This window comes from Anguilla rostrata, chromosome 14 (genome assembly GCF_018555375.3).
Source record: "Anguilla rostrata isolate EN2019 chromosome 14, ASM1855537v3, whole genome shotgun sequence".
NCBI lineage: Eukaryota > Metazoa > Chordata > Actinopteri > Anguilliformes > Anguillidae > Anguilla > Anguilla rostrata.
In genome coordinates, this window is record NC_057946.1 from 15121098 (window position 1) to 15143086 (window position 21989).

General features: G+C 40.5%; 1 protein-coding gene across 3 annotated transcripts in view; it reads left to right on the plus strand.

Annotated features, from left to right (window-relative positions):
* Nucleotides 1-17133, plus strand: part of LOC135239270 (drebrin-like) — a 30941-nt gene extending 13808 nt beyond the window's left edge. For 2 of the 3 annotated variants that reach the window (XM_064307820.1, XM_064307818.1), the window contains 14 exons: nucleotides 2120-2175; nucleotides 2620-2732; nucleotides 3175-3249; nucleotides 5065-5202; nucleotides 5415-5492; nucleotides 5590-5741; nucleotides 6050-6104; nucleotides 6687-6761; nucleotides 7593-7701; nucleotides 8203-8766; nucleotides 9492-9923; nucleotides 10003-10143; nucleotides 10499-12664; nucleotides 14891-17133. In XM_064307820.1, the coding sequence (XP_064163890.1) occupies nucleotides 2120-2175; nucleotides 2620-2732; nucleotides 3175-3249; nucleotides 5065-5202; nucleotides 5415-5492; nucleotides 5590-5741; nucleotides 6050-6104; nucleotides 6687-6761; nucleotides 7593-7701; nucleotides 8203-8766; nucleotides 9492-9923; nucleotides 10003-10143; nucleotides 10499-10674 (2164 nt within the window). In that variant the 3' untranslated portion in view covers nucleotides 10675-12664; nucleotides 14891-17133. Of the gene's footprint in view, nucleotides 1-2119; nucleotides 2176-2619; nucleotides 2733-3174; nucleotides 3250-5064; nucleotides 5203-5414; nucleotides 5493-5589; nucleotides 5742-6049; nucleotides 6105-6686; nucleotides 6762-7592; nucleotides 7702-8202; nucleotides 8767-9491; nucleotides 9924-10002; nucleotides 10144-10498; nucleotides 13884-14890 lie in introns of all 3 variants that reach the window. The other variant, XM_064307819.1, reaches the window with a different exon arrangement.
* The last annotated feature ends 4856 nt before the right edge of the window (nucleotides 17134-21989 follow it).

Genomic DNA, 21989 nt, shown 5'->3' on the forward strand with positions numbered 1-21989 from the left:
TTCTTTAAACTGCATGTAAATATTTGTACTATTGAGGTTTTGATGTACAGTACTGTCGGTAACCTGGCTTCCCAAGGGCATGTCTGAGTCATGTTTGATTACTCATAATGCACTTTTTGTGTACCTTTAAAGGACATTTTTGAGGGCATGGGTGCATTCAATCTGTTGTCTGAATTGATGGTGTTGAAGTGATATTTCAAATGGTCATTTATTATGGGAGAGGCTTTGGTCAGTGTGCAGTGGCTGGTCTGGCGATCTCCATCATCAAATGATTGACTGGGTGACTCCACACAACTGCCCAACATGGAGTAGGTGACTCCAGCATGGAGTAGGCAGTTTACTGCCACTCCAGTAGCCAATTAAACTTTTCCATGCCAAGCAAGCAATTAGAATCTGTACATATTGGAGCACTTTGGGGTGCAAGCTTTATGCTAATGGTCTACTTGTGCAGGCCAGCGTAGACATGTCTGTCTTTGCCTGGATAGGCGGGGGGTCATTGTTTGGGGGGTGTAGTAATACAATCAGGTAGTGAAAGACAGTGTTAGAAGTTTAAAGTGTTAAGACCTCTGACACATTCAGGGGCTAGGTTATTTTATATTATTTGTATTTATGTGAAATACAGAGTAACAACTGACAGGAAATAAATGAATAAATTGACTCACAATTAGATTAACTAATTATTCCTAAAAGTACCGGATTACCAAAACACCCATTAAAGTTGGTTCAAGTATCAACAACAATATCATTTTTAGTGTGTCAATTCTGCACTTATTTAAAAGGCACAAATGGTACAGTTGTTTGTTAGAGGTTTTTTGATACACTGTATCCACATTTGGGTTGTTTTAACCTTACAGTGGTGCTATGTTTTACAAAGGTGCCTGGTTGCAGAATGTTTAACTTCTCATTGGTCAGATATACAGCAGGGTTCAACACCAGTTCAACCTCTGTCTCTCCTGTGTGCTACTGCTCCACTGCACTGCTCGGTGACACAGTGGGGAAAGACAGGGCGTTTCTCGCTGTAAACCCCAGTCATTTGTTAGGCTGACGAGTGATATTTCACAAACCTGAGCGGAGCAGCAGTGACAGATATACGCCTCTGCAGGTGTCAGATAACGAATGCACTGGGGTTTCGAGTTTAACACACGGATTGTGTCTCCATATGTGACAAGGGGGTTGCCTGTGACTGTTTTGCATAGCTCTTAATCAAAGGACCTTGGTCACTTCTCTGGGAAATTGCAGTTATTATGATGTTCCCAGTCTCCGTAGGGAAAAACCAATGCTTGTGGAACTGGCCGAGACTTGAGTTTGGCTCCCATTAAGCCATTGGAAGGCTTCAACTACATACACTGCCATGCCAAAAGTCATGTGCAAAGTAACACAGTATGGAAGCAGAGAGACTTACTGCATTGAAACGTAACACTAATTAAGCAAGGCCTGCAAGTCTGCATGTTTCTACTGGAAATGTGCTGTTCCACACCTTGCCTTGAGCGGGAAAGAAGGAAGTTCCTGAATTAGTCTAATGTGCTGGAACATTTAGCCCTTAATTTATTCTGCGGTAACAGTTGGTTTGGAAGGAAAACATGAAAAATGTTGGTCATGAGGAAGTAGCTTCCTACTGAGTTAAGTATTTCTGCCTGCATTCTGTCTCCCTGGAGATGCGAGTAAATATAATACTGGTGTTAGGGTGTGTGTATAAAAAGCCTTTAAATGAATGCAGTATTTTCTGTGAAGAGAAGGTGTGATACCATCCAAAAGACAATAAAATACATAGTCATGTCTTATTGAATGACAGCGTGAGAATAAAGCTACCAAGGCAGCTATAAAATCCAGTTTGATTGCCATGTGCAGTAATCCTTAATCATAGACCTAGAAAGCCACGGAGTCTCCTCTTCCCACGGTTACTCAGCACTTAATTTACGCTGCTGATTGCAGAGGTTTCCTGGGTTTGAGTTGGTTGCTGACTTTAAGTCTAGGGCTAGCATTGAGTACCACTGCGATAGCTACTTGACTCTCCAAGAGAAGATCAGCACCTAGATTTTCCATGGGTCAGCTATGGCTGTGTTTTGATATTTTCCTCTGATATTTCCCTGTCTGACGTGTTTCTCTGTCTTCTTTACAGGGCCCTGTTTACATATGTTGGCATCACCAACAACCTCAAACTGTCTGACTCGGGAGGTAGGCTCAGACAAGCTTTTATCCAGAGCAGGTTTTGTTTAAGCTTGACAAGTTGGTATTTTGACATCTGTGTCCTCATTTCACTGGACTGCTCAAATATCATAAAATTTAACAATTGACTAGCAATGCAGCATGTAATCTGGCTGGAGGTCATTTAACTGTTAACTGGAAAATCACTTTCTAAAGTACTGTACACTGGACCTCAAACTCACAAACCAGATCCCATCCCATTTAGAGTGTCACAGGTCAGAGAAAGTATGATACGTCGTCTAAAAATGTTATTTTCAATTATAGAGAGATAATTGTTTTATATCTATATATATATATATATATATATATATATATATATAATTTTTTTAAAATATAGTTTAAAATCCATGGTTTGTTTTGACTCACCCCCTCTCCTCCACCCTCCATCTGTGCTCTTCATCTCTCTCTCCACAGTGGGTGGTGTGAGTGAACTGGCAGGAAAGTTCCATGTGATGCGGCCTCTGTATGGGCTGTGTCGGGTGGGGATGGATGGGCAGGGACCATCCCGTATTGTGATGATAATCTGGGTGAGTCAATGATGCCCTCAAACACAGAAATGGTTCTGTGGAATGCACTTACAAGATACATGTAAGGTGTAGCTATAGCTCAAACAGTTTCCCCAAGCACACATCATGACAGGAGCCAAAGTAAAATGCAATGCAAGATGTCTGTAGGTCTGGCAACATAGTTGTGTGGGCATAATTCTGGAGATGCATATATTTCCACTAATGGGTCACGATGTAGCTGAACAGACTGCATGTATTCTACCCACTTTATATGAAATCTCATACCAAGTGTAACAGACAGTGCAGATGCTGAGGAGGGTATACAAATAAACACAGAAGCAGAGAAATGAAGTTGCAACCATGAGTCTGATACAATTAGTGACACAATCATACATAGATATTGCTGAGTATTTACCTTGGCTATGTGGACCCCCATCTCATGATTGCATTGCTCTGTCTCTAGGTGGGTGAGGGGGTGGATGAATATCGCAGAGCGGAATGCGCCAGTCATGTGCCTGCAGTCAAGACTTTCTTCAAGGTAATAGTTTGTAAAATAGGCTATCGTCTGTGACCCATGCATTCATGCATGGTTTGCCCATGAGGTTTAGTATTGTTTGTAGGTATAATGCCAGTTTCCCACCTGGGAGCTGAAGACCATCTGGTTTTAAAAATGTGTGTTCTATTGTTTTTTGTGCGGGTTTCCTGTACATGTTTGGGCCTCATGACACCTATGACCTGCCCACTGTCCTGCTCAAATGTCTGTGCCAGGCAGTGACAGGCTGAATGCTGCTGGAATTTCCTCCTCCATTGTGACTGGTGCCACTGAGATGGCTGCCGATGACAAGAGCTCTATAACGGAGCACACAAGCCCAGAGCCACTTCCTGTCATGTGATGAAAGACACAGCGGAAAGTCTAAATGGCTGAAGAAAGGGGGAGAGGAAAGAGAAATGGCTGTGTGGGGATGGCTGGTTTAAGCAGCCACACCTGCCCTGGGTCAAGCTAATTAGACCTAGCTAATTAGATAATTGGTTAGGAATTAGATAATTGGCCAGGCTAATTGGACCCGGGAACAGGGGTGGCTGCACCTGTGCGTAGTGAGGCAATCAGTGCGCACAGGTTAAATCTGCCATCCCCACCCACACAAAGGAGGGCCTCTCAGTCATGACAGTGTTAACATCTGCTCAGTTGGCTGTAACATCTTGCCACCCTCGTAAATAAACGTGGACTGTTTGAAAATCATCTCCCTGTGTCTCTGTGCTGGAGGGCCCCTTGGAAAGCCACTTCGGTGGCCTGTGGCAGGCTTGTTTGTCACAGGCTGTTAAAGGAGAGATGGGAAAAGATTCTGAATGTGTCTGAGTGCAGAGGCGTGCACATTCAGTTATTTTCCCCTTGCTGGCAGAACATCAGAGTGCTGATATTCGGTGTGTCCGTAAGCCATCTTAGACAGTGGCTGCAGGTTTACTGGTACACACATGTTCGCCTGGTGTTAATTGAATTACACTAATGCCTGAACTTTCTGTCTGATCTCAGCCCTTGGAAAATGTTGGTGCACGTGCATGCATGTGTTTGTGTGTGTGTGTGTGTGTGTGTGTGTGCATGCATGCGTGTGTGCGTTGGTGTGTGTGTGTGTATACATGCAGGTGTGTGTGTGCGTGCATATATTTATGTGCGTGTGTGGGTGCATGCTTGCGTGTGTGTGTAACTCTAAGTTTAGAGAGCAACAATAGTTCCTTGCAGCTGATGTAATTACATGCTGGATGAAACCAGATAGGATCAGTCTTGAGAGATTTGTGTGGGAAGTTGGAAACTATTACATTTCTGAAATGTGGGAGAAGCAGGACCCTGATCCAGCAATATACCATATATGTCACCCCTCAGTCTGTGGCACTGAGTTGAATAGTTCAAAGAGGCTACCACAACTCATTGACATGACCAAATAGCATGCGATACTAATTTGATATCAAATAGCCCCAGTAGATGGATTGGTGTGGGTGCAAGGCCACACTCCGGGTTGATTAACCACTGTAAGAAAGCCCTGTGAATACATAATAATCCCATGTAAAGCTATGGCTTCCATGCATGTGGCCAGAGCTCACAGTGATGTGAAAGCTGTAGGCAGCAGCAGCAGCTCTGCGCTCCCTGTGCACACACAGCCATGCTGCAGCCCTGTCCTGGCTCTGACTTGCACTTGCCAGTGTGAAACCCAGGACCACTGCACTCTGATCTGCTGTCACTCCCTTCCAAACAAAAATTCATCAAAAATCAAAATACTCAGCTTTTTTTCTCAATTTTTCAGTGTTGCTCAGTAAATTACTCTCTCTCTCTATTTCTCTATATATATATATATCTCAGGAGGCTCATGTTTTCGTAAATGCCAGCAGACCAGAGCAAGTGACTGAAGAACAAATCAGAGCCATCATTGGCAAGCTCAATGCTCCCAAAGAGAGAGTCCAGCGGGGCTCTTTGTCAGTGGTTAAGGAGGAAACTGTGGTGAGTCTGAGCTGTGGGGACTGCTACCACAGGGGGGCACCATTTTACTACAAAAAATGTCAAGTCTATAATAAATGAATGTGCTTCGTGATGTGGGTCTTGAATGTTTACTCCAGTTTTACTTTTCATGTCATTCACTCTAAATCTGTGCAATGCTTATGGTACGAAAGAACAATAATATTGTTCTTCGTTTTTCTTTCCTTGCCATTTAGGGTACTAACTATAAGAGAACAATTGCTGCCATGGAGGTTCAAAGGTTCAGCAGAGACTCTTTCTGGGCACGTGCAGAGGTGAAGATTCTGTATATGAATCAGTTTGTTGACTTACAGTATACTCAAGCCAGTATTTTATGTGATGCCATTTTTCACATCTCCTTCCATCCCAAAGAAAGAGGAGGAAGACAGGAAAGAAGAGGAGAGTCGGCGAGCCATAGAGGATCGAAGGAGAAGGGAGAGAGAGCGAATCCAACAGGAACGCAGAGAGGCAGAGGAGAGGGAAAGAAAGATGAATGAGAAAGAACAGATGATACAGAAGCAGAGGTCAATCTCACAGATGACTGGAATGCATGCTAGCAAGTTTCCTACATATTGCGGTCAAAATCGCCCTCTTGTGCTCACCCTGAACTTATGCAGGAGTTCTCTGTCCTCCACTTTTTTATATCTGATTTCATGAGTACTTTGCTTGCAATGATTTTGAACCCTGTGTTTGCTTTTAAAATGAATACCATTATGTCAGTATTCAATGTTTTTTGTAAGAGATCTTAAATTTTTTTTGTTAAATGTTGGACAGTTTTCGCTTAATTACAGACTCAGATCTTTGCTTTTAAATGTATGTCTGTGTATCTCAGGAAACTACAAGCCGAGATTGAGGCAGAGGCACGGAGACAGGAGAAATTAAAATGGGTGAGTGAGAGGGTGGACCAAAAAGGCAAGAACACAGTGTTGACCATGGATGTGTCTTTGAGTGAGAGAGGTAGAGCTTCAGTACTGAACGTGAATGTCTATCTGTCTAAGTGAAGCAAGGATTGAGATGCAAATGACTTTCAGGACCACAACTATCATTGAGGACACCAAGGTCATGTCCACTGTACTTTCTTTCACGTCCATTTTCAAAGTTTTCTGAAATTTTAACCTGATCTACAGGGCACATGTAGGCCTACGGCATTTACACACTAAAATGTCCCGGCATATGTCGGCCTAACCCCCACCCTCAAACCAACTCATCCCACTCCAGCTGAGTCTCTTGACCTTGGTATTTTTTATATCCTGGTTACATAACTGCTTTTGAATGTATGTATTTCAGTGTTTTGTGCATGCATACATCTGTGTGTGTGTGTTGCGTGTGTGTATGTGTGTGTGTGTGTGTGTGTCTGCGTGTGTGTGTGTGTGTATGTGCGTGTGTGTTTGTATGTGTGTGTGTGCGTGTGTCTGTGTGTCTGTGTGCGCATAGGGGTCTCAGTGGTCTATCTTGGGTGTGTTGAACAGGAGCAGCAGCAGAGAGAGCATGAGGAGAAGATGAGGGCTCGTTTCCATCACAGTGAATCTATTGAGAAGGCAGCAGTGAGTCTACACCTCTCTGCATGAGTGTACAATTCAGAATACTGACTTTGCTTTATTTTTTATTTTTGTTTCTATGTACCCTTAACTCTGTTTTATGGAAAATGCATGCAGCTATGACAGCATGCAGTTCTACACAACTAAGAGCTATATTTTGCTACTTTGTCTTTATTCATGTTCTTGTTCAGTGTATCATCTTTCCTCTCGATCTGGTACGATGCGAGTGTGACATTGTGTAATACCTTCTTATCGAAAGAGTTATTGAGTGGTAGCTGGTAATTCATACGAAATATCCCTTTTATTATTCACATAAAATGCTCACCTGGAATTCGGCTCTATGATTTAAAAATATTTTTTACAAATATATCAAGTAATATAAACTCAGTGGCTCCCTTAATTGGGTACGCTTTGTTAATGCAAATAACCTGTCCTCCACACAACGAATCTTGTGGCTGAAACTCGATATACAAAGCATGCAGCTTTGGGATGAGGTGGAACTGGAGATTTTCTGCATGAATGTGCTGCTGAAAAATATGCAGGAACTGCATGATGCTATCGAGTCAGCATGGACCAAAATCCCTAAGGAATATTGGCAGCACCTTGTAGAGGCTGTGCCACAAAGAATTCAGGCTGTTCAGGAGGAAAAAATTTGGTCTACCTGGTATTGGATAGCTGTACCACTGAGTGTACATCTTAAGATTATTTCGGAATGTATCCACATTTCTTTCTAGTCTTTGGTTTTTCATTTAAAAATGACTGTGCCATGGATGAATCGGTGCGTAGTGTTTCTGAATGAATGCAGACTTTTATGTTGCATTACATTGTGTCCTACAGGAGGCAGCAGTACTGGTCTCACAGCGCTCCATAAATCCACGGGAGTTTTTCAGGCAACTGTCATCCTCCTCCTCTCACACCCCTTCAAACCCGAGCTCTCCCCATGCAGGTGAGGAGGAAGGAGGTGATGGGGAGGATGGGGTAGTGAAGAGTGGAGGTTAATATTGTGAATTATTAAGGTAGTGTCTGTTGCTATCTAATACTTGTTCAATGTCCAGAAGTGATTATCACAAATAGACTCCATGGCTGAGAAAAAATTCCACTGAAGGTAGACAAACACAGCTTTTAAATGCTAGAGATGCACCTGCATTCCTATGATAAACATGTCCTAAGTACCGTCATCCATTTTAATTGTGAAGCATAAATATGAAGCTTGTTCTGTATTTAACCCTTTGAAGAATAGATTAGTCATTGATTCTAGAACTGCATTGCTTTCAGTTACCTGTAGTGATTGTTACATCAGGATTGGAATGTTTAGTTACGAACATTCTAATCACACATTTGTGATCTTACCCCTTAAAAGGTTAATGCTTATAAACCCACTGCATGCATTGATCTGAAAATGAACAGAATGTTTATTCCCTTGACTCTCTCATATTTTTCTCTGCAGTCAGACCTCCATTCCGCCGTTATCAGCGCAGCTTGACTGACACAGCATTTATCTTTGGGAGGTCAGGCTCTTCCACTCCCTCCTCCCCTCGCAGTCCCACAGTGGTTTATCCCTTCAGCCGTACCCCCACCTCCCCCTACCACGGATCTCTGTCTCCTCCCAGCCCAGAATGCTCTGATCCAACTTTCCGGCCAATCACTCTGCCGCACCAGCCCCACGCCCCCCTCGTGATGCCTTCCACTTCACCTCAGCGGCCCGCCCCTACCTCCCCGCTACCCAGCCTGCCTCCTTCCAGGCCCCTCCCACCCCTCTCACCCCAATGTCAGCCCCCCTCTTTGCCCCATGGTACAAGCATCCCACAGCCCCATATCTTGGTCCCTCCCTCCCCCATCCCTCCTGCTCCTCCTGCCTCCCCAGGTCCCCTCCCCAGCTTTTCTCAATCCCAGTCATCCTCCCTGCCTTCCCCTTGCCCCCTGGATTCTCCTCCCCCTGTAGAAGCTCCCACCAGGCCCCTCCCTGAGATCACAAAGGTTACCTCTCTGCAGTGCCTTTCACAGACTGAAGGTAGGCATCAGCTAGCTGCCTGCAATAAGATCATACAGTGAAGAACAATAACATCATTTCATATATGAAATCCAATAAATATTTTCAGTGATTTAGGTATGAACTTCATATTATTTATAGAACCCAGTGCTATAGACTGAGGAAGAGGATGTGTGCAAAATGTGATTATTTTTGGCTTTTAGTCAGGGCTCTTACTGTTCAAAACAGAAGTTTCTGATTCAAATCCCAGGTGGAGTTCTGCTGTTGTACCCTTTAAACAAGGTACTTGACTAAGCAAATATCTAAATCTTAATATGTAAACAGTTAAAGCTATTTTAATCACTTTGGGTGAGATTGTGAAATGTAAATGCAATAGGAACATAATTAGACCAACAAAATGTGTCCTGCTGGATAGTTAGTGACCAAGTACACCCAACTGCGCAGGAAATATTTTGGGACTTTACTCTGGTTGCTTGTTCCCTAGGTCTCCACCCAACCTCATTGATAAAATGCTATCAGTGTAGTGAATGATGTAAATGATGTATACATTCAATGCTGGTGAAAAAATGTGTAAAGTTATCTATTGTATGAAATGTCCATGTCCCATGCACAAGAATTCTCTTAAATTATTTTAAATACATTTTAAATCCTTTGTTGTAGTATTGAAAAAATGTTGTAGTTTGAGTGTCCCAGAATTTTTTTTCACTGGTTCGGGTGTCACGCCTCTATGTCTTATTCCTCTCAAGGACATGAGCCTCCCTCCCAGATACAGAGTGACTCAGAGGTGCAGGCCCCAGTGGTGGAAGAGAAGAAATGGGATGATGAAGAGACTGGAGCTCCAGAGAAGGAAGTGCCAAGTTTGCAGGCTAGTGAGACTGCTACTGCTTTAGCAGGGAGAGAGAGCTCACCTGTAGTGGATTTCCAGCCCTCCAGCGTGACTGTGGAGGAAACAGTACCTGTGCTGGACTCCGCTTCCTCAGGGGAGGAAGACCTAAAATCAGAGGCTGTGCCTGAAGGAGAACCATCAGCAGATGATGGAGATGAGAATGAGGAAGAAGAAGAGGAAGAGGGGACAGTCCAGCCTGCCTCATTACAGGAGCCAATCCTAACTGGAGAAGCTGATGAAGGGGTGGAGCTTCAGACTGTCTGCCACCCATACCAGGAATCTTGTGAAACAGGTGGGTAAAGATGACTGAAAGTGATTGGAGGGGGGGCGGGGGGAGGGGATCATATCACTGAAATTGTCTTTCACTGCAGGTGAGGTTGTAGATGATGGGAATATACCACAGTCCCCACCTCAGGAGCTGTCCTCACTGACAGCCAATGGAATGAGTGCTGAACCAAGGGGGAGGGATGAAAATGATGAAAATGGAGTTTCTTTGGAATCACGTGGTACAGGTACTATGCAAAATGCCTTTCATGCCTGGTCAAGGATTTTTGACTATCCAAGGAATGCTGATTCAATGTTACACTGTAAATATTAATGACTGATTTGTTAGCTAACATCCTTCTCTTGAGCAGAGTATCCATTGCTTGAGGGCACACCACACAACATCATGCTGTACTTCAGTTAAAGTGTTAACGAGAAATAACTGTATTTCATAGCGAGCTCATTGTTTTTACGGATTTCCTTGGATTTTCCAGTGTTGTGCATGCAGTATACAGGAAATGTGTCTTTTTTGTTGAGATAGTTTCCAGTTAAAAAGTAGAGGTGGGCTAAGTCAGAGACTTTTGAAAAATGTTTTGCCCTCAGGGGGAAACCTCAGTCTCTCTGAACTGGATGATGACTCTGGGCTGAGCCCTTCCACCAAAAGGCATGCTGGAATGGAGGAGGTCATCACAGAAAAACAGGGGGAAGTAAAATCAGAAAATGGAGAAGAGTTACACAAGGCAAGGCAGTTACAGTATACAACTGGCGTCGCTGTTTAACCCTTCCTCTTCACTTTGTATGCCTACAGATAGTCTGCTTGTAAATGTAAATAACACAGGCTCTATTTTAATAGTCTTAGCGTGTGGTCTAAAGTACATACGTTTGCTTTTTTAATGGCGGATAGTTCAAGCGCAAAGTAAGGCGCAAAAAGTTCAAAAGGGCTCGACTTTGTGGCTTAATTAATAGATTGGAGGGTAACATAAACCAATCAGTGTCAGTTTCCATTCCCTTTAAAAGCACCTGCATTTGCCTCTTTACAAATTGGTGGCGGATTTAGCAAGACTTCAGAAGACAGATTTACCTCAGAGGAAAAAGACCTGCTGAGTCCATTAAAATTTTATGAATGAATTGTGTAATGTGGTGCGAATATGGGTTTTTTTTCTTTATTTTTTAAAAGTTTATTCTTCTTAATCAGACTTTTAGTTCCCTTCAGAATAATGTGTTCTGTTATGTTTAACAGATGAAATCAGCGGGTCACTGTAATTTAATAAGTGTGAAGAACTGGGGTTTAAAAATTGTGCTAAAATGAAGAAATTTGAATTAATCTTTGTTTTTTTGAAGAGTATCAAGATACATTAAGGTGTTTTAAAGGGGCCAAATAAATGCTGTATTCACCTAACAAAATTTTGGACTTCAATCAGAAAAACCATTCTGACTACTACCAGGCTATAGATGAAGCAGCTCTTCTGCCAGCCATGTTGCTGGTGTATTTCCATTCATTGATTTGTCAAGCAGTTCACCGTCACGCTTTCTAAAGTCCTGCAATGTGTCTTCATTTATGTCCAAGACATCCCTCACTTTTGGTAATGTTGTGCAGTACACAACACACCACAGTGAATGTTCAGACCATCTGAGGGCTGTATTGCAATGTTCCACCAGACTTATGAATGCATCTGAAGCATATTGTCAGTATTCCAAACTCCTCTGTAGGCTACAGTACCTGTTTCTATGGGTTTTCCAGTGAATGTCAATTCACGCACTATATTTGTCATCAGACATGTCTTTTCCATTGTCCTAAAATGGGCTTTTGGCCCTTTTTATTCGTCATTTCTGTGATTGTATAATTTGGATCAATATTATGACTGTCCATTATCACATGTTGTATTTTTATTTCATATTTTTGATATGCACAATAGGAATCTTTACCATTGTAATCCTGATATTTTTATGTATTTTTGTGCGTGCCTCTGTGTGTCACAAATAAGGAAGGTGTAGGTCCATCAAAATATCAATATGCCGACAGTTACTGTGACCACACCTCATTTTAAGACCAACTGCCCATGTAGCCACAACGTCATTCACTATTTTAGTGGTGTAGGTGTTGGACGTGAAAATGACTCCTGCATCTGTCTGAAACTGGCAAAGACACTTGAGTGTGGGTTACCACTGCTTAGCACCAAGTCCAAGATATGTCCAGAGGGATTTAATGTGAAATTTGAATGTGGATGCATTTTTAAACACTACCAGTAGAGGGCATAGATTGCCCTATACTAGTCTTGTACAGGGCTTTAATTTGGGGAGAGCATGCATGCCAAACTAAGCCCAGTGTTTGTAATGTCTCAGAAACACGCTGAGAGTGAGCTTGCTTTTCTTTTTTTTTCTTTTTTTTTTTTACTATCTGTACATTTATAACTGCCTCTGTTCTCCTCGGAGAATTTAAACAATTCTGTTGAGTACATACCATGCCGGTAACTCACTGGAAATTGTATACACTTCAGTCAGTATATGGCTCTTGCTTATTGTATGTCTGAGTTGTCTTATTGTCTGTCTGTGTTGTTTTGGTTCTGATTGGAGAGAGGCAAGAGACTTGATGGATTGAGGTCACTAGTTTTGCATGTGGGGTAGCACAGTGTTGCTCAATGAATGACTCTCTCTCTCTCTCTCTCTCTCTCTCTCTCTCATTCCACTCTCTGTGTCTTTCTTCTCTCACAGTGCTTGGACATGGAAGGTCAACTGCATGTGTAAGAGCACTGTATAACTACCAAGCAGGTGATGTTTTCTTCTCTCCTTAACATTATTCTGTTGCTGTTTATTTATCACATCCCTGCCATACCTGTATAAACAGGTTTGTATCTGCATCATCTCTGTGGAAGTTTCCAGTCATCTCTGGTTTTTGACGTCTCGTTTTTTTGTTCCTACACACACAAATACAAATGCTGCTTACAGTATTGCTCATGCTCCAGGTAACCTGAGCAGCTTTTGAGCAAAAATCAAAGCATACTGTGCAAAACATTCCAGTATTTAAGTACGAAAGAACTGTCTGTTTCTATCTCTCATTGTTCCACCACCTTATCTCTGTCAATCAATATGCCGAATATGTCTTTGTTTGTGTATGTATCGCACCTTTCTCACTCTCCCTTCTGTCAAGTGTGCCCCTAAGAATGCATTCCTTTCAGGAGATGAGATAATGACTATCAGTTCCCTTTGTTAGCAGTATTATGTTTGTCACCAACTGCTAGCAACACATAGAACACATCTCTGATGGCTGTTTCCAATGATGGATGCTCAAGTTATTCATACTTACCACATGCATCGTATACATGTACTTTATACATCAGTCAATAGCATGAGTAAAAGCCTTTTGTAATACCTGACTTCCAAGCAGTCCCTTCTCCTCCACACAGGGGTTTGGGTCTGGAGTCACAAAATTGGTCCACAATATAACAATTTTTGTCTCACCTGGAGATATTTCCACAATCTACCTGTGCATTCAATCATAACAGAGCCTCTTGTATTTTTCCAAATTCCTATGACAATGACAAAGACCCTGCATTGTATGTATTAAAGCATATTCATGGGAAAAAAATCCTTTGCATCAGAGACAAGAGAAAGAGAGAAAAAAGTTAATGACTTAACATCTCCTATGAAAATGTGTCATGCCAGTATCTGGTGAAATATGAAAATAAAAAACATTTTGATGTATTAAAAAAATATGCAGTATACCTCAAAACTACAAGTGCTACCACAGGCATAATTTGTGCATTGTCCTCTTGACATTTTCACATGTATAACTGGTTTCTCAAGGAGTACTTTAGGTACAAATATTGGTATGGGACATTATCTATTGATAGACTTAAAAGGGGTAAATGAACTGTGAGTTATACATCTGCTGACATCTGAGATCTCCAGAATGCATCAATGGGAGACAGCTATGAGGATGGTGTCTCCAGTCAGGCAGACGGTTTCTGACACTTCCTCCTTGTGAGAGGTATTATTGTTACTCTGTCAGTTGCGCTTGTTATTATAATCCTATAGAAGGCATCATTTCTGTGTCAGTGATTTTATACAGAATGCTCTGTCTCTCCCACTCCTGTCTGTGTCAAACAAGCTGTGATTGGATGGCCTGTCGTATGACAGGGGAGGCTTATCACTAAAGGCTTGTTGTGTTATTACATTACATTACATTACAGGCATTTAGCAGACGCTCTTATCCAGAGCGACTTACACAACTTTTACATAGCACTTTACATTGTATCCATTTATACAGCTGGATATATACTGAAGCAATGCAGGTTAAGTACCTTGCTCAAGGGTACAACGGCAGTGTCCTTACCCGGGAATCGAACCTGCAACCTTTCGGTTACAAGCGCAGTTCCTTACCCACTGTGCCACACTCCGTGTTATAGTTAAGCCTGAGACTGTGGACAAATCAATTCAGCCTTCCAATAAAAAGATATTTGATGCTCTCACCTCTGATTGGTTATTGTTGTCACAAATGGGAAGCATTTGAATAGAACATATCAAATGCACAGTTAACTATGATTGTCATTGTGACATTCAAAAATATTAGCTACTCCCCAAATGAAATCCATCCTACTGATATATTTAATCCAAATAGTGTTCCATGTGTATTTTAAATTACTAAAAGGAAGTCCAACAATATTTCTACTTTCTAAAAAATCTTTTACATCCAAGGAAAGCCCAAACCTATTTTTTGTTTGCATCCGGATCTGTCCTCATTGTCCCATGAAAGTTGTGTGAAAGACCTTTTTCATTATTAACATTCCATAATGGGGCTCATTTCTCAAATTTGTATTTGTGAACTTTTATTTTATTTATGATTGTGTTAAGTGTTACCACCCACTGTGTTTGAGGCATATGTAATGAAGACTGAGTGTAGCTCTTCTCTGTCTGATGCATTTTTAAAGGAAAAAGCGCAGTACAATACAGACTGGGCTCTGACCACTTCTCTGTTCCTCCCTGCCACAACTCCAGAACGTGAATCAGAGCTGTCCCTGGTGCCTGGAGACATCATCAGTGTGGTGGAAACTGTGGACAAGGCCTGGTGGAGGGGTTGCAACAAAGATGGTCACCAGGGACTCTTTCCTGCCAACTATGTGGAGACCATCTAGGGAGGAAACAAGCTACCAAATTACTGACAGGAAGACAGACCAGGAAGATGCTCAAATAAGTGCTTACATAATTGATCCCCCAGGGACTGGAACCATGCAACAAATTGACGACCGTGGGTGTACACGGCACCGAGGTTCAGCCACCAGGGCTTGAGATTAACACCTGCCAAATGCGGGCAGAATTTGGCAGTGGCATGAAACTCCTTCACCCTTACTAGCCACTTTGGCAGGTGATCTTTTGGTAGCATTTTCTATGTGTAGTTCACAAAAGGCATCTGAAATAATTAACTATTTGAGCTGATACTACAACTCCCATGAACATTGGGTGCACACTTTGTACTCATCCCGTAGACCCAGCCCCTTCACCCTCTTGAATATTGCTTCCACAGTCAAGCTAGGAGTAGCCGTGCATGGCGCCGCACACAGACTTATGAATACTTATTGTCGCTTCACATTAGTTTAGTGACACTTCATGCCAGTGGAGAGCGCTGGTACAAATTTTGCGGTTGCAATCAGAAAACACGGTAGTTTCCACGATTTGCCGTGCTAAACACAGAAAACAACAACTCACTAAAGAAGCATAAACTTACGAAACTACGTCCATGATTTCAGAGTTGCTTCAGTTTATATTGCACTGCACAAAAACAAAAGAAGAAAGTAGGTTGACACAGTGTTTGATTTAATTGGTGGCAAATGGTGCATGAGCCTACTCATATCAGTTATATTTCTACACCAACAATACTGATATTTTGTAGCCTAATTGCAATTTAACAATAAAGTTGAAAAAAAAAAATAAAAGCGTATATGCACAGTGTTGACATTACCTAATAAATATAAGCTAATTAGCCTACATGCGCATCATTCTCAATACCATCAGATATAGCCAGTTCTCCTCAATTAGACTATAGATGAGTAATAAAACAATTTTTATTTTCATCACAAAATTGTGCCTATTTTATCAACATTATTTGAAACTGTGGATACATGTCATCATCTCCACACTGACACTTGGACACTCATTTAAATGAACCTGAAATGCATATTTTGTTAAAGAATTTTGAGCTGAAAGCTAACGCTGTATGTAACAGAGTGGTATATATATATATTTTTTTTTAAGTATAGACTACTTAATTATTAAAAAATACATATTTTCTCTCTCTCTTCTCTCTCTCATATGATGGTTTCTGTTAAAATAAATTTAACAGATTCTCTTGCTGGTGAAAATGCTGAATGGCTAGTGAAAACTACTCACCACAGTGGCTGAACCAAAAAGTTAATGTCAAGTCCTGGTAGCCACAGATGGCTTCAACCACATTTAACTGTATCTCATGGAAATAATCTCTAAATAATCCGCTAATGAAAAACAGTTAACAGGTATCTAGAGGAAAAAAAATAAAAAGAATAACATGTGCTCCCGTGTTAAAGAAGATAATCTAAAATTGTGAGAGTGTTGCAACAACAGAGTATAGATTGCAATTCAATGTGATTACAGTAGGTCATTAAAGAAGGTGTGGTTTCTGTAAATAAAAGGATTAGAACACCCGTACTGTACAAAAAGACATTTCATTGCACTTCTGACTGTATTTGCATTACGTAACAACATCACCTGGCTGTCTGATGTAATGAAGGTTTGTTTCACCTCTTGTAGATGTCTTGCTGTGTCAGGGTGAGCGTTTGGATTTTATGTCGTTTGTCAAGCATGCTATTGCACTGAAAGCTGTGTGTCCTGCGATGGAGTAATTGCAAATGTAATTGGACCCAATCAATAAGACAATACCTGTTTCTTGCTACAACTGTTTGAATACCTACTAGCAGTCTGTCAATTAATCTATTATGACTGAATCTGTTTAGCCCCTTTACCAAGGTTTGTGAGTTGTTGTGACGTGGAAAACCTGCTTAGCCTCAGTCACAGTCCTCCGGGCCTGGCACACTGAAGCCCTGTTCTAATTCACTCCCCATTTGAAACCTGAAACTGTATTACTATATGCCGTGTGTCTTAAATTTCTTGTTGTGTGTGTTTGTGCTTTAACAAGTTTTTCCAGTCTGCAACCCAGTTTCACTCCCATTGCAACTGCTATCATTATGGAATTAAATCTGTTCAAAGCAGACTGTGTTATAGAGACTCACTCAACTGGCTGCCCTGAAGGAGAAGACAAGTAGGATATTGAGCTTGACGTCCTGCTTTTGTAAATATTTTAAAAAATAATATATTAAAAAAATATATATATATACATTTTTAGTAACTATAAAAGGAAATAAAGTTACAGATCCTTAGTCCAGGTACAAGAGAGCTTTCCGTTTTATTCTCAATTCAAGGACCAGAGTTGTGCTGATGAAAGTCAAGGAAATAATTGTGAGGCTGAGAAATTCATAAAGAACTGTCAGAGGCATAGGCGAAACCTTAGGCTTATCAAAATCAATGGAACATCATTCAGAAGAAAGAGAGCACTAGTGAGCTCAGTTGCAAAGGGCCTGGTAAGGAAGTCCTCTACTGTTGATGACTGAAACTTCTCACCATAATGAAGAAAAAACCCAAATGTCTATCCAACAGATCAGAAAAACTCTTCAAGAGGCAGGTGTGGATGTGTCAATGACTACTGTCCACTGAAGACTTCACTAACAGAACTACAGAGGCTACACTGCAAGATGCAAACCTCTAGTTAGTGGCAAAAACTGGATTGCCAGGTAACAATTTACAAAGAAGTACCTAAAAGAGTTCTGCAAAAAGGTCTTGTGGACAGATGAGACCAATATTCACTTGTATCAGAGTGATGGCAAGAGCAAAGTGTGGAGGCCAAAAGGAACTACCCAAGCTCCGAAGCATCCCTTCATCTGTGACACATGGTGGTAGGGGTGTTACGGTTTGGGCACGTATGGCTGCCACCAATATTAGCTCACTTGTCTTTGTTGATGATGTGACTGTGTAAAGAAACATTTAATCTGCTCAAGTTTAACCTAATGCCTCCAAACTCATTGGACAGCGCTTCATCCAAGAGCAAGACAATGATTCCAAACATACTGCTAATGACACAAAGGAGCTTTTCAAAGCTAAAAACTGGAAAATTCTTGACTGGCCAAGTCTGATCTCCTGATCATCTGATCTGAATCCAATTTAACATGCATTTAATATGCTGAAGTAAAAAACAAAACTAAAGTGTATAAAATACCCTTAAATTAAACATGGGAATTGTTTATTTACAGATCTAAAATTGTTGAGTACAGAGCCAAGTAAAAAAAAAAAAAAACATTTTCTTTGTTCCAAACATTACGAAGCAGTATCTCAGCCACTGATGTGCATATAACGTTTGTATTTCATTAATTTTTCAGTTCGTTAATAAGCAAACTGACCCATGTGAGGGTTTCACATCCTAAAGTATTTTATCTCTGTGGCACTATTCACATGCATAAATAGCTTTTTTGGTTAACTTTGATTGAGCAAGCAATTAGTTTCCCTCCACTGCTTGCACATTTCACTTCTGTGCATAAATCTATAGGGTAATCTGTAAATAAAGTTTCTACAAACTTCCAGAATGACCTGTTCACTTGCACACTACAGTTGGCTGAGTTGGCTGTAGGTACATGCAGTGTTAGTCTGGCTGAAATTATATGTTGTAACTGAGTTACAGAATGCTAAATCAGTCATTTTTAATCTACATCCAGATGGTTGTTTTCTAATTCTTGGCATACTGCATTCTGGTTGCGGGTAGTTGGCAACTCTATTCATTTGGCTTTTTTCAGAAGGTGTCTTTATGGCATCTTAACATGATGTTCTGATTCAAATACAGATTGTTCGCTGGATCTTTCTTGTCAGTGTTTTCCCCTTGAATCCTTCGTCAGTGTTTTTTTCAATCTAAATCTAATGTTATGGTAGTGAAGAAGATGACAGAAACTGCCTGTTTCTGTTTACTCAGTCAATTTTTTATTTTATTTCAAAAACACAGTTATTTTAAGCCCAAATATTTTGTGAAGTCATGGAAGGAGCAGAATATAGCATTTACAGCATTGGAGTAATTTTAATTTTAAAGTCTCCAAAGCCCAATGGTGTCGTTCTGGTCTATCCAATGTTGAAGGAAGCTCTCATTCACTGTCTCTCTGCAGGTTTGTGTATTTGTGTAATTGAGAAACTTGAGTGACTCTTGAGTGAATCGCATCAGAGAGGTGGGAAGAAAAGATCAGAATCTGAATAATGTTGGCCAAATTTGGGAGGAGAAAACATTTGGAGAGAACACATTATTTGAATGTTGCAAAATCCCTACCATCCACCATCCCTAATATATATATATATATATATATATATATATATATAACAGATAAATTTGCATTACATTAAGAAACCAATTGAATGCTGAAAAGCAGGCTCTGTATGAGGTGAAGGACCTTTAGAATTACTAGCATTAGCATTACCCCTTTACGTTAAAGATTAGCTTCTAAATTACATCAGATGCAGAAATCAGTGGCATTACGCTCAAATGGGTTCTGTTCCTAACAAAATGCAAGATAATGGCCAAAAATCTGATAAACGTTAATGGCCATTACATGTGAGAAAACCTGAAATAGTCCTTAATCCTTGAAGTTCAATTATCTCTGCATACACCTGCTCAAGGAGAAACACATGTCAATGAGTTAACTAAAACTACTGAAAACACAAAATTATAACAACAACAATACCAATTACATTTCAGAAACATGGTTTCCTTTCACTCGGTGGAACCATGCCAGTTCATGCTATAATCCACATTCCTTCCTAGTACACGCCTAACTGAGTGAAGAAATTATGTTTAGTGCCATGTACCTTTACCTGATTCATTCTTCTTTTACAGAATTATCTTTAAATAGTTCTGGAGGGCCATCTCATCAGTTAAGCAAATTTTGTCATAGTTATGATTTGCACTTTGTTCTTAAAAATATACGCAAGAATCCTGTTTCCAATTTTCCACAGGATTAAACACATTCATGTGGCAAGAGCTTTTGTGAGAAGAACAGTGACTCTTGATAAACACAATGGAATTGCATACCCTTTTCTGAAGCTATTTATCTCAGCATATACACCCTCCCTGGGTATTAAAAAGGATTCATATCGAATCAGAGGCAGCTCAGGGTGAAATACTTTGGCACCAAGTAGGATCTAACCCTATTTCTATCATCATCTATTATCTAGCTATGTACTTCCTTGTGGTACCAGCAGCATAACTGAGATAAATGGGTGTGCTGTCGTTGTTGTGATAAGGGCTTAATACTGTGATGACAGGGGATTCACTCATTTGTCGCATTCATGGACCTGTCCTCTCCTGTCCTCTTCTGAGATCCACTTTTTATGTTTATGATGTATTTTAATACACTTAGTTCTAGGTAGCCCCCCTTCTTTGCTCTCTTCCTCAGCTAGCTAGCTGACTGTCAAAACTAGCTAACAGTTATGACAACTAGACATTTGAAATGGACAACAGCATACACAGGCATATTTACCAGCAATCTTTGTATATCAGGAAATAACACTGGTACCAAGAAATGACCACAAATTATGTAATTGAATAGTTTTCTGTAGAATGGGCATGTGGGTTAAGGTTGACATGATCACTGACTGTTGTACAAAGAAAGCGTACTAACCATAATCAAGATGAGTTTTCTTATTGAACGATATACAAAATAGATAGCACTAAGGAAATTAGTTTAGGGGGGCATTTCTCTCCACCCCCCAACACCCGTCCCCCACCCCCACCCTCCGCCCCACCCACCACTCCTTGCCCCCATTCCAGTCCTGATATCAACAATAATGAAAATACATGTATTGTAATACAGTCCTGCTGAATATTCTGTTAAGACATACTGAGATCATTTTCCATACAAAGATGAATGTGCTGAAAAATTAACATCTGCTCTTATCAATAACACTGTCAGATTAAAACTAGTTTTGTTTCAGGAAATTAATCTTCTGGTATATTTTGGTATTGTTATTCCAAAACAGAACAACATTCCATCTCTGAATGAGAATACACATATGATGTAGTAATACTGGAACATTTCCATAAATCTAATACACAATTTGTGAGCAGTTTATGTTCTCAATGATAAATGTATAATTTGTTATTTTTTAGGCGTGGCAAGTTGTAACTGAATTCAGGCCAAGGTTGAAGGAGGAGGAAAAATTGTTGAGACCAATCAGCAAGACAATAGAAACCCTGAATGAGAGTATTCTATAAATACAAACCAAGAACTCAATACTCACAAGTGGATTTAGCATTCCTTTCGAAGTACTTTTCTTTGTCTACTTCAGGGTTTCAACAGACACATACCATTAGACAGATTTCTGTGTGCTGCTCTATTGTTAACCTGAAGCATTGAGCTCACATAGAGACAGATTAATTATAACAGATTAGATACAACAGACAGATAAATTAGAAACACCGCTGTCCTCTATTATACTTTTTTTTTAAGGAAAAATAGGGGGGAAAATATATACATGATTGTGTAATATATGTGGTTTTGTTCTGAATCCTGACAACAAAAATCACCATACTGTGTGTGTGTGTGTGTGCATGAGTGTGCACTCATGAATGCACTATTGGCCTCCAGCCACGACCGGGGTCTTCTAAAAGTCGCAATTACTACAAATGAGAAAAGATCCAGACACTTTTTTTGAATCTCGGTTGGTTAGTTGCATTTGTATTATTCTGTGAGAATAATAAAAAAATAACCACTTGAAAAATATATAGGCACATATGGTTTTTACATCCCCTCAAGAAGAATATTCTTCTGTATGTGCACAATTTCCTGTCGGGCACAAAGCCTTATATGTTCACAGTGACCTTGTGCTTTTCCTGTATGGCCAATCAATCACATTATTGATGAAAGAATAATGCCTGAACAAGCAAATGAGTAGGTCAAAAACCATTGCTTTATCTCAATGACTTTAAATTTGAAATATTAAATGGATACGACCTAATTATTTTGAAATATATATTACA